The sequence below is a fragment of the Cygnus olor genome, chromosome 4, assembly GCF_009769625.2.
Source record: "Cygnus olor isolate bCygOlo1 chromosome 4, bCygOlo1.pri.v2, whole genome shotgun sequence".
NCBI lineage: Eukaryota > Metazoa > Chordata > Aves > Anseriformes > Anatidae > Cygnus > Cygnus olor.
Window position 1 is genome coordinate 75,419,181 of NC_049172.1, and position 12,283 is coordinate 75,431,463.

The window sequence follows — 12,283 nt, forward strand, 5'->3', positions numbered from 1 at the left end:
GGGAGGGCAGAATAATGAGCGAAAAGATGTTAACTGCTAGGAAAATGAGTTCAGATCGGCAGAACCAGAAGAGCAAACCATATCCTGAAACAGTCTAAAATAGCTCATCTGTAAAATATTTTGTGTTCTGAAGCCTTTGAGCTAGCAAGTTCTTGAAAAATGTGTATGTGTTAAATTGGTTTTAAATTCTGTGTAGACCAAATGTGTGTATGGGCTCATTTCTCTTAACATTGCACTGATGGTATTTTACCCTAACACAAGTTAGGTATCTTGTAGGTATGAACTTACTGATAAATGCAGAAAATATGAAAAGGAGAAATTGAAATGCAGAAAATATTGTGTAGGACTAGCTCTGTCTCTTAAATTCTGGTTAGAAACTAAAAAATAGTGCAGCACTACAGGATGATGAATTTCGATAAAGCATTTTGCCCTTGCCCCACTGTAGAAAAGAAGACAAAAACTTGACGATTGGAGCTAAAGTTTGGTAAAAACTGGACTCGAGCACAGATTGAAAAAAAATAGTTTTGCTTTTTTTCCATGCTTCTGGGTATATTCAGAACCATGTTTTTTTCCTACCTGTGCTTTACTTAAGCATCGATGTTGTTGTATGTCTTCTATATTAGGCTGGATCATTTAATGCAGTGAATTTTTTTGATCATCCAGCGGTAGACCTCAATGAGACCTGCCTGGCTCTGGAGCTCTTCCATCGTTAGCTTTCGATGTTCTCTGTGCTAATTGCAATAACGTGCTTTCTCCTTCCTTTGGGCTTGCAGGGCGTTCGGTTTTTGGCGATGCTAAGGCCATTAGTGTGGGGTGAGGTGCAGGACCACCGCCGGGGGACGAGCCTTGAGTTGGTCTGGGCATCGTGAACGCCTGCAGCTGAATTCTCTTCCTTCCAAAGAACGAGGCCAAGATCCAATAAATGGATTTGTGAACAGATGGGGAAAGCGTAGTGCGACTGGTAGATCAGCCTCACAGACAGCTGCTGTAGGGCCCGCCATCTGCAAGGCGGCTGCCTCAGGTCAAGGTGGGCTTCAGGGGGAGGTATCCGAGGGGCCTTCTGTCATGGAATTGTTTCTGGCTGGAATACAGGCACTGGGAGAAGTGTTTTGGAAACAGTCACGGACAGCCGAGATGGGAATCGCGGACTCGGAACGGTTCTGACTGAGGCGTGGAGGCAGAGATCGGCGTCTTGGGAGAGTGACAGCAGAGCAAAGCCACGGAAATGTGCACCTCCAAAGTACTCCTTGTTTAAAGAAGAGGGTCCCAGAGTAATGATAATACCATCGTTTGGTGTTCCCCTTCGCAGTGAGTTTGAATGAGAGGAAGAATTTGCAGTAGGCGAGGTGCCCAAGGCTCCGGCCTGCCTGCGGCCTGGGCGCTTGGGTGGGTGCCACTTGGCAAGGGGCTGGAAATCCCGATACAAGGAGAGATATAGAAGGGAGGAAATGGAGATAAGAATCTAAACTCTGGGGATGGTTTCCATATGAATGTAACTGCCGGACCAGTTCGGAGGCAGGAACATCAGGTGGAGCTACAGCACGTTCCTAGTGCTGCAAATACAAGTGTGATGACGAGGCAGAGTCTCTAGCCGGTGGCTGTCAGATGGAAGAAATGTTGATGTCCTTTGGTATCAGGCATGATTTTCCAGTGCTTCCAGTGTCTGCGGGATTGACAATGGGGAGGGAAATCACCTTTTCCTTCATTGTTTCTGTTGCCTTGAATGTTGAAGTTGGGTAATTTGGTGTTTTGTCGTGCGGTTTCTTCACGGATATAATTCCCTTATTATAACTTGAGTGTTTGTAGGGTGAGGATGAAAGCAACTTCTTCCAGAAAGAGGAGCTGAAGTGCAAAGCACTGGCCAGCCCCAAAAGAGCCGACTTTGGTGGCATTCAGTGACAGCAGAAGAGCAGGAGCTGGGACAGCATCAGGAACAGGACCCTACTGCCGATACTGTTCGTAGCCTTACGAGAAGAGGCAGTGTTGGAAAGTATTTGGTTTCCAGCTTGGTGACTTGGTGATTTTTAAGGCTGTCGGAGCATCTGTGCCTTCTGCTCTCTCTGAGGCTCTCAGCATTGGCTCGGCCTTGTTGGAAGCACAGCAGTTTGTTAGATCGAGGTGGATATTCCAGGAACAAAGGGATTAAGCGCGTTTGGGAGCATCGCTGGTTGTGGGGATACATTTTTACCTGCTGTAATTTCTCTGACCGTCCTCTCAGGCCTTGCTGGGCTTTGCAGGCTCTGCCCTTATCTCTGATCGGCAGCCAGGAAATCACTTTTCATATATTTACATATCTCCCAGAGAAGGGCGAAGCTAAGCTCTCCTTTGAAGAAACCACATCAAATTAGCAGTGTCACTCACTGATTTTTTTCGAAGCAAGGCAGCTCTTTAGCATCAATTTAGCTGTACCAGCGAAAGAGGGATGAAAACAGAAGCTACTGAGTGTTGAATGATTGTCAGACTTCTCTGACCTCTGTGCCATGGTGAGATTGGCAGAGAAGCCCGGAGCACCCTTGAAATACCCAATTCTGGGAGGAAAACCCTGATGAAGGCAATGCTGGGGATGGACTTGCAAGCGCTGGAACAGCGATGTGTTGCTATGAGGTTGGTTAAAAATGCTTTTTGCTTGCAAAGTCGCCAGATTTTCTAGGCATTTTATGGTTGTGTGCTTCTCTGTGGCGCACGGTGTGGCAATAAATGACGTTGGTGTGGCAATTCTGAGCTCTTGGTTTCCAAAAACTGAGTGTTCAGATTGGCTGGGGTCGTAGCAAGCTGGGGGGGGACAATCCCTGTGGAGGGTTTATAAATCCTTGTCAAATTTGATTTTGTAGTAGTGTTCTGCATAAGAGCTGGCGTATAGGAATTACTTCGTTTGAGCTGTACCTGCGCTGTGGCACCTTGCTGGCAGAGAGGGGATGTTATGCTAGAAATTCATGAAATAGATAAAGAAAATCTGTGTATCTGTTTCTCTCATTATGCATGTGGCTAATAGCTATTCCACGCCTATAAATTAGGACATTTGTTTATAGCAAACCGTAGAAGGATATAGCCCTTGAAATCTGTGCTTTTTATTTATTTACTTTTTATTTTGAGAAATGAACAAAGCTAAGTGTTAATCAACTTAGGAGAGAGTGCCATTGTTCTGGTAATGGGCCGTAACAGCCCTTTCTTTATTGGATGCAAGTTCAGATTTACCCGAAACAATGGCTTTTAATTGGGGCTTTCTTGAGGCAGCAGCACTTGGGAAAGAAAAGAGAGAGAGGAGGAAAACTCGTTTGCATCGGTCTCTAGTTTTAGCAACTTCAAAATCAGGGCGAGCCATTGTGGGCTTGGGTGTTTTTTTAACAGCAAGGCTGTGCCAAAACTCTAGTGAGCATCCTAAAGTGTCGGCTGCGGCCATGCAAGCATCACCGCAGTCCCACTGAAAGCAACACAAACCGTTTGAGATCCATTGCTGACCCCACCGAGGTGAAGGATTAAGGTTAAGGATTAATGTGCCCTACAAGCCCAAGCAGCCCCCTCGCCTTCTCTGGTGAGTGGTGAAGGAAAGGCGAGTTGCATCTCCTCTTCTGTACTACTCTGAATATATTCAATATATTCAATATACTCACTGCCAGCGTACCTTTGATGTTGTGATGTTTCGGAATTAAGTGCCTCAAGATGATTTACTCCTAACGTCTGAGCTGTTTTGTGTCTGTGGCTCGCTGTACTTGGCTGTTGGCTTTGCTTTATTAGATGGTAATTAGATAACAGCTTGGAGTCTGCCTGCTTGTGCAGTTCATGTTCTCAGAAGGAGCTTTGTCAGTGGACGCTAATTTGTATTTAAGAAATGCACACTTCTCGTGTTACTCACGTCGTTAAAAGCACAGGGGTTTATCTGGTATGCCTTGGTGAAAATCAGTGAAAAATTTACCCGGGTTATAAGTCGCGCTCTTGGTGCCTGGTAGTGTTTGGGGCAAGCCTTGAGCCGTGTCTGTGTGCACACGAGCAGAAATAGACAGGTTCAAGCCTGAGTTTCGTGAAAATGGCACGGTATCCTTGGGACTTCACATTCCTAGAGTTTAGTAGGGTAAAAAACTCCGTTCCCTGGTAGTACATTACCTGGGGTTAGGATTTTTTTTTGTTGTACGTCCTGAGAGCTCTGGGCATAGCCCCCTGTAAGTCATGGAAATGTCCTGCCTTCAAGTTCGTTGTTCCCAGGGCATTTTTCTTCCTTGAATTCCTCACGTACTCCCTTCCTGAGCCTCTTCTTGTAGACAAAACCAAAACGTTGTCTAGGAAGTGCCCTAGGTATCAGTGCCCACAGGTACTGAGCATGAAGCTTTCAGAAGCTTGAACTTTTTTTTTTTTTTTTTTAATATCCTTTATTTGTCTGTAACGGCAGCAGTGTTTAAAGCTTAGTAAGGAGTCAGAGTAACTTACAGGGAAGCATTTAATTAACAGCGTATCAGGGAAAACAAATGGGGTGACAGGGAGGTGGCGGAGTCACCGTCCCTGGGGGTGTTCAAGGCAAGGTTGGACGTGGTGCTTGGGGACGTGGTTCAGTGGGTGACAGTGGTGGTAGGGGGGTGGTTGGACCAGATGAGCTCAGAGGGCTTTTCCAGCCTTTATGATTCTGTTTCTATGATTCTATGAAATATGACTGGTTATTTTTTTTTTTTTTAAACTAAACTTTGTGGTTTGGTTTTGCTTTGCTGAAATATGACCGTAAGTTATGTCGATGTGGAAACGCTCAGGTTTTTCCCGAGATGTGACATGGCCGGGATTTAAGGGATTTTTTTTTTTTTTGCATTGCTCTTGATAGTGTTTCTGCAGTGCAGGATTTAGTAATTGTTTCCAGAGAAAATTGTTCAAAGAGCTTTCTGAGCAGAGGCTTTTTGAGAGCTTGGCAGATTGCATAAGATTGTTGTTAGCTTGCAAGACTTGCTCAAGTTTCCAAAGTCTCTTTACTCTTGGTGGCATGCAAAGTGCTGTCAGCGTTGAAGCACTGATATAATTTGGTTCCTAGCTTTTCCAGGGATGTTATTTCCAAAAAGATGATTTTTTTTGTTGTTGTTAGACAAAAGGACCCGTTATTAGTTTCTACACTTTGGAATTTGCATCTATTTTTGCAAATTCTATGTCAGTAGATGAGTCGCTTGAATTTTTAAAGATACCAAGCCTTTAAAAATGTGTGTGCATGTGTGTAAATTTGTGTGTGTGTGTGCACATCACCGTGAAAGGTGCTCCTGAAAACTGTTTTTTTTTTTTTCCTTAACTTGCCTAAATGTAAGTCTCCTGCAGAATCTCAGTAACCGTCCTTAAAAAATCTTAAACTAAATTTCTGAGGTTGAAGTGTTACAAGAAATTAATGTGGAGGAAGAGGAAGCCGGTTCTGAAAAACCTGTGTTGGTTGTTGTGCGCTTTGTTGTTCTTTTGTTTATTTAATTTGGATCAGAAATGAACCTTGCGTAAACTTTAAAATGCTCTACAGAAAAGAATCTGGAAAACCATTTTCACTCAGTCAAGGTATTTGAAAAAGATTAGATGATATTAACGGATCTCCAGAAAAAGACCCAGTAGAAGGTTTCAAGATACTGTTTTGGGGAACTCCTGGTATTGGTTGCTTCCTTTTCTCTTTTTGCTGAATTTGATTTTGCAGAATGCTTTTGCTGTACTGCAACAGTTTTAAGTAGGACAGTTGCAATTTTTCGGGAGGCTTTGATTAGCTCCAGCCACGTGTGGGTGATGGAGTTTCTAACCTCCCTGGGCAGGAATCCTCCCTCAGCTCTGCCACAACGTGGTGCCCGGGTGTCTTCAGCTGCTGCTTCCGTTTCACTTCATCCTTCCCTAGTAATTTTTGTTTTCAATCCTTTTTTTTTTTTGTGCTACAATTCAGCTTTTTGTTGAAACTGATCTTGAATTTCTGACGTGAGATGGGAGCGTGCATCTGAATGCTCTGGCTCCTGGATTTGTCTTCAGCCTGTGTGCGCTCCTGCCAGGCTCCGCACGGAGGCAGACGATGCAGTATCTCAGCACCTGATTTTTGGGAAGCCAGGTGATGTACCAGATCTGCTGCCACAGGCTCCTGCCAAATGCCTCCCTCAGCCTGTGACTGTCATCTTGGTTGTCCCTGGTCTCTGGGGAAAACCTACCCGGTTAAAATCCACGGAAGAGATAAGTCACAGCTGCAGCCAGCAGACTGCTGCCTCCAGCTTGCCTTGCTCTATGTGTTTCTGTGGCTGTCATGCTTTGAGCAGGAGTAAAAGCAAGAATATCAGCTTCCTTCCTGCTGCAACAAAGGGTTAAGCACGGTTCCAACATATGTTTTACCTTCTGCTGGTGAGCTTTTCATCCAGATGCCCTTCTTCTGTGGGTTTGGGGCTGCTTTTTTTGGACGTGGCTGCAAGCAGTACAGATGAATGCAGTTGCCTAGGACTTGTGCTGTGACATTTTGCAGATGTAAATAAAAGTTACTTACTCCACCGGCTCGGTTCCCTTCGGTCTTTCAGCGGCATCTCGAACATTTCATGGTTTTAAGTGCTGGTGTTCACTGAGTGTACTGGGATGAATGAGCCCGACTGTACTTTCTGCTTTTACATCCCTGGGCTTTTGCTACTGCCAAGCTGTCACCTCTGGTTTATGGGGGCAGGGGCTGTTGGTGGTGTGATTTTGGCACCGTTGTGGCCATGGGCACCTCTCAGTTCTCTCCGTTTGAGCACCTAACATGGGCCATAAGTCTCCCCCAGGGCAAACTAGTACAGGGGAGCCAGGAAAAGGGTCTGTGTTACCCAGGGCGTGTGAAGCCAGTGCTGCTGCTGCAAGGAGCAGCTCTGCTTCGGTGATGTCCCCTTCTGGACTTTGCTGCGTGTGGACAGGGCGAAGCAGGTGGGCAGCTCTTCCAGGAGGGAAATGCTGTGTTATGAAATTACGTGTTGCGAAATTCCTTTTGCTGGCTGTGTGCTGTATTAGTCTGTGAGTTAGGCCTTGTGAGAGGTCTCTTTAACGGAGTGTTAATCTGAAATACCGTCAGTCTGGTAGAAAAACCATCGCTCTTTACTCGTTCTGAAAGGACAGGCATCAGGAAGTGTGTACAGACACTTGCACAGGAGAATCCTGACAGCTTCATGTGGCGTTGTTGGTTTGTTTTTAATGGCTATTGAGTAAGTGAAAATCTAATCGTGGCTCTCCCTAAATTCAGGATATCCTTTATTTGTGTTAAAACATCGGAGCCTAATGCTTGTGTTTATCATTTTTTGTTTACAGACTCACCGGACCTTCAGGGTATGTAACGGATGGGCCTGGGAACTACAAATACAAAACAAAATGCACCTGGCTCATTGAAGGAAGGTGAGTGTAGTAAACATCTTGGCTTTTGGTGAGGTTTATGTGCACCGAGGTCTTTTTTGGTTAGTTATTCTTGTGAAAGAAGTTTATTTTGTTGACTTTGTGCAACTTACCTTATGAATTTGCAGCTTGCTGTATAAAATATGCTTCTCATTGAAACTGCATGGAAAATCAGAATAAATGCATCTGTGTAAATAAAGAATGAAGAAATTGAACCCTTAATGTAGCGGGACAATTCAAATGCTTGGGATTCAGTCTGTTAACTTTTGGCAGTATGAAAAAAACAAAAACGAAGCAAACTGTTGAAACTCCTGTTCATGAAGAGTCAGTTTCTGTAATGCTGCATTTGAGATGCTTTCTTCCTCTCCAGGCTGTGAGGACGTCAGGAGAACCATTGATCCGTTTGACAAAGGTCTTCTGAAATGGGAGGAGTCTTTCAGACCTCTTCCTTCATCTCCCTGCTGTTCCTGTATTTGATTGTATATCGCTTACAGTGACCTCTGGCAGAGATTTTAGGAGTAGCCCATTCAGTGTGCCTCCTCTGACTGCCATCCGATGGATGGTGCAGCGGTTCCGAGCACCTGACGCGTTGAAAGATATTTTTCACAGTGCTAGGCTGATGCAAGGACTCTAAAAATCCGTCTGTACAAGTCTTTAAAACTTGGTTTGGTCGGTTCTGGTGCTCGATGCGAACAGCTGCATGGTAAGTCACGTTCCGTACTGTTCCCTGAATCTTTAAGTAGAGAGGTTTGTGGATGGGAACAAGTTACGTGACAGCACAAATGATTTCATTCACATTGCACGCCTTTTAGGCTGAGGTCTCTCAGCCTCCTGGAGGTTTAGAACTTATTAAAATACCAGGGTATATTTTTCTTTAGCCTTCTCCTGGTTTAGGAGGCCTGGTGGGTGGGGGTGGAATGGTATTCGCTTTGTCTACTTCAGACATTTATTTTGGATGAGTAACTTAAATACCTAAGCTCCCAAGATATTCAAAGGTAAAGGCTAAGCTGTTCCAGAGAGCCGTCCACAGCGCTGGAACTGGAGGCCTACCACTAGCTATTACCTGGTTGAGGAGCCCAGGATTTTGATGTGGTGAAGATCAAAGTTAGGTGCTGCAAGTGGCAACACCTTAATTTTTGCAGGTAGTAAAAATGCAACTGCAGCCAGTTCAGAATTACGACTTAGAAGTGTTTTGAAAGGATGTTGTTACAGACAAAACAGCCCCAGCAATTCCTGTACAATCAGCTTAACCCTCATAGCTTTTTTTTTCCTCGTTAGAGGATAATTTGCCTTATGTTTTTATCAGAAGGGAAATGCTGCTCACGGGTCCCTGATAATGTCACCATGACAGCTCCTTCAGCCTTTGTTTGCTAGTTCGGAGAGGCTTCTTAGAGATTTGTCACTTCCCGAGGCTTGAAGTGAGATCTTAGGTGCTGTAAAGAGGTGTACAGAATTGTTCCTCCTCCTTTCGTAGCCAGGCATTCAAGCAGATGTCCTTTTCCTGCTTCTGATTGTTTGTACCCTGCTGTCAGAGTACGGTGCTACACAGAAAGGAGGTGATCACGCTGATTAAGCCAGCTGAAATATGCACCCTCATGAAAATAGTCGAAGCCCTCTGCCAAACGTGAAATTCCCAGAGAGATCGGGGCTTGGAAAACAGCTTCTGCGAAGCTGTTAAATTCTGCTAAGTGCCTTCAGCTCGGTGCTAGCACACTGGGACGTAGAGGGCTTTTGAGGTCAGCACGTGAAGGTACAACCGAAGTGCGCAACTGAAGATACTAGATAAATTCAGATGTAAAAAGCCACATGTTCCTTACTGTAAATATTTCCTTTTCACACCTTACCTGACTCTCGGCTGGTGCGTGTGCTGTGTCCTCGTGCCAGGGGTGTGCTGTCCTTTATTCCCCAGAAGCACGAGACAAGGCAGATGAGATCCAGCCAGCCCAAAGATCCTGTCTGAGGCAGAGCCTGTAGCCCCGTGCCTTGCAGTTCTGCAAATGAGCTCTGTCTGTTAATGAGTTGTTAGCTGTGGCATGGATGTTCTTTCTTTTTGCTCTTGGTCTAAAGCTTTTATTGATTAAGGATTCCTTTCTGCTCTGCAGCTGTCAGACCGTTAAAATAGAAGCAAACCCCCCACGATTTCATAGTCTGCTCTGTTTTAAAATAATGAAGTACTCTTTGTACCTTTTCTTTAAGCAAGACATTATCCTTGATTTACACCTGCTGCTCTTTTTCCAAAGGCCTGGAGAAGATCAGCGTGCCTACCAGAAATTATTCTTTGGCAGAATAACTCCCTAAAGAATTCCTCTTCTGTGAGAAGGAAGGACTCTATGGCAGGCTGGCATTTTATTAATTTATTTGATTAGGACGAACGATGATTTCATCCGAACCCAAGGGCAGTTCTGTTGAAGAAATCCTAATCACCTGCATCAGTCCTTTCAACAGCCACCACCGTGGGTAGGAGAAAGAAGCACAGCTATAGATTCGCTTCCTTTTTATCTCAGGGTCCAAGCACAAAGCTGGTGGTGTTTCCACTCTCCTTGAGCTGAGCGCTAAATTAGATATCTGCTGCGGATCTAGAGGGATTATCTTTAGATGGATCTTTGTATATGAGCCGTGAAACTAATGGTGTCTATAGTTCATTACGTGGTTATGGCTTTTGGGGCATCTTCTGGGTGTGGAATAAAAGAAATGCTGACCAGTTTTGGTACGTGAACTGCTGCTTCCATCTCCCCATCAAGTGAGCAAGACATCGTTCCTGCTGACACGTCTCGGAGGATCAGGCCTCGTGATGGTCTTCTCTTGACAGCAGAGCAGACGCTTCTTGTCTGGAGGTGTTGCCATCGGAGTGCTCTGGGACATTCAACAAGTCACATTTTGGGACTTCCAGCTTGTTCGTTCTCAGCTGGTCCCGATGTTGTTTGTGATGGTTCTCCAGCAGAGAACCGAGGAACCTGTCAAGTATTTGTAAAGGGTGAGGGGCAGTGGCTGGTGCATGTCAGCAGCCCAAGTAATTATCCAAGACTTCCCTTTTGGCGAAAGCTAAAGTCCCAGGGCCTCCTGTCCTGTAGAAGACAAGCCTCCTCGCATTTTCTTGACCGAGACTGAGAACGTCTTTAGTCAGCATCCACTGTAACATATTTCTGATCTCCAGTTTGGATGGTCTTCTTTTAAGAGGGCCATCATGCCTTACTGCATAAGTAATAGGGTGATAAAGTAGTAGAAGAAGGATTTCTGCCAGCTTCCAGGCAAGTAAATAGTCTGAGGCCATCATAATCATGTCAATCTGCAGAAAATCCCTTGAACAAGCAAAAGAGGGCTTGTTAATTCCCTGATGGTGGCTATGATTCTTTACATGTGTTGTACAGTTAGATTTTCCTTGCTTCCCCATGCAATGCCCTATCATTAGGGGAGTCAGTACTGGTAAAGAACAGAGGGCTGGTTGTGCATGCTCTTCAATTTCTGCTGTTGGTGGTGGGGGAATATTTAAGGACACAGTTGTTTTTCTGATCGTAAAGAATCTGTTCCTTCATACCAGGGGAGCATGCACACCAAAAATGAAAGCCACAGCATGTTTGATGCATCTGTATTTACACTAAGCAACTCAGTTTTAGTCTTGTTTAGAGGGGAGCTTCACACCAAAGGAGTTTGGAGGGATTTTGCCATGTGCGTTGAGTGGCTAATTAAAATTTTTTAATTTATTATCGTTTTTTTGCAGGCCAAACACAATCCTCAGGCTTCGATTCAATCACTTTGCCACAGAGTGCAGTTGGGACCACTTGTATGTGTATGATGGGGACTCAATTTATGCTCCTTTACTGGCAGCTTTTAGGTAAGTTCATTTGGTAAGAAGCTAACTGTATGCAATGATATTTCTTTAACGTGGAGCCTGAATCAAATGTGGCTTTTAGCAGTATAAACATGTTCCAGTAACCTAAATATATAATACTGCCAATACAGCACATACAGTGTCCTTTTGTGCAGTCAGCAGCAGCATAAACAATTACAGAGTTGTTTTTGCTTTTACATGCTACAGCGTCGTAACGTGATCTGTTCACTGTATTATTTTTTTCATTCCCAAATCATTTTAGACACACTTATTGTCGTCTTGTTGAACTTGAGCTAATTTGGTATACGGGCTCTTCCTGAAGTAGAAAACTGACTCATTTATCAAGCTTGACTATGATATAGGTTTGGCTTTTGTAGTATGTGGGAGCTAAGTAATCAACATCGCAGCCATATAGTTCTTAAAGAACTGTGTGTAGCCTTACGTACCCTACATTCAAAACTTTTAAACCCTTTGGAGCATGTTCAGAAACAACAGTGATGGGTCAGATAACCTTGTAAAAACGTGCAAAAATATCTGTTCTTCTGATGGATGACTGGTATTTGGCTCATCTGTCTGTGGTGAGAGACTAATTTGTTGATTCTGGTTAACAGTCGACATTTCACGAAGAGATCTAAATATAACTTGTGCGTTTATGTGCTTCGGTCTTTCGGTGACGGGTACCACCTTATGTTTTCTATTCTTGTAGCTGAAATTCGAAAAATAATCCCAAGCTGTGAGTGGAAAAACTAATGGTTCCCTTTGGACTCTTTTTGTTCCAAGTGGCTCATCGACTATCTCCAGAATTAACCTTCTGCTGTGTTTCTTTTCTTTTTGAAATGAATTTCCAAAAATGCTACATGTTTATTTTCAAGTTCTCATAATCTCTATGAGAGAAGATCAGCACAGGAGCAAAATTGGAACAAAAAATATAGTCTTTTTTGTTTGTTTGTTTGTATGTTTGTTTTTCTGGTCTTAAACTGAACATACAGATTTGAAATGGTTTTGTAGTGAAAGAATGCTTCCTATAAACCTCCAAACTCTAATGTCAAAATGAATTGTTAGGATAGTCTCACCCCATTTGAAGAAGAGGAAACCTTCTCTTTTCTCAAAAACCTGGAAGTACTTTCC

The 12,283-nt window shown here is 44.0% G+C and overlaps 1 protein-coding gene across 2 annotated transcripts in view; it reads left to right on the forward strand.

Moving 5' to 3' along the window:
* The window catches only part of ATRN (attractin), a 148,429-nt gene that overhangs the window by 23,765 nt on the left and 112,381 nt on the right, over positions 1-12,283 (forward strand). The window contains exons 1-3 of one of the 2 annotated variants that reach the window (XM_040556763.1): positions 7,117-7,142; positions 7,246-7,329; positions 11,045-11,158. In XM_040556763.1, the coding sequence (XP_040412697.1) occupies positions 7,132-7,142; positions 7,246-7,329; positions 11,045-11,158 (209 nt within the window). In that variant the 5' untranslated portion in view covers positions 7,117-7,131. Of the gene's footprint in view, positions 1-7,116; positions 7,143-7,245; positions 7,330-11,044; positions 11,159-12,283 lie in introns of those variants that run through there. The other variant, XM_040556762.1, reaches the window with a different exon arrangement.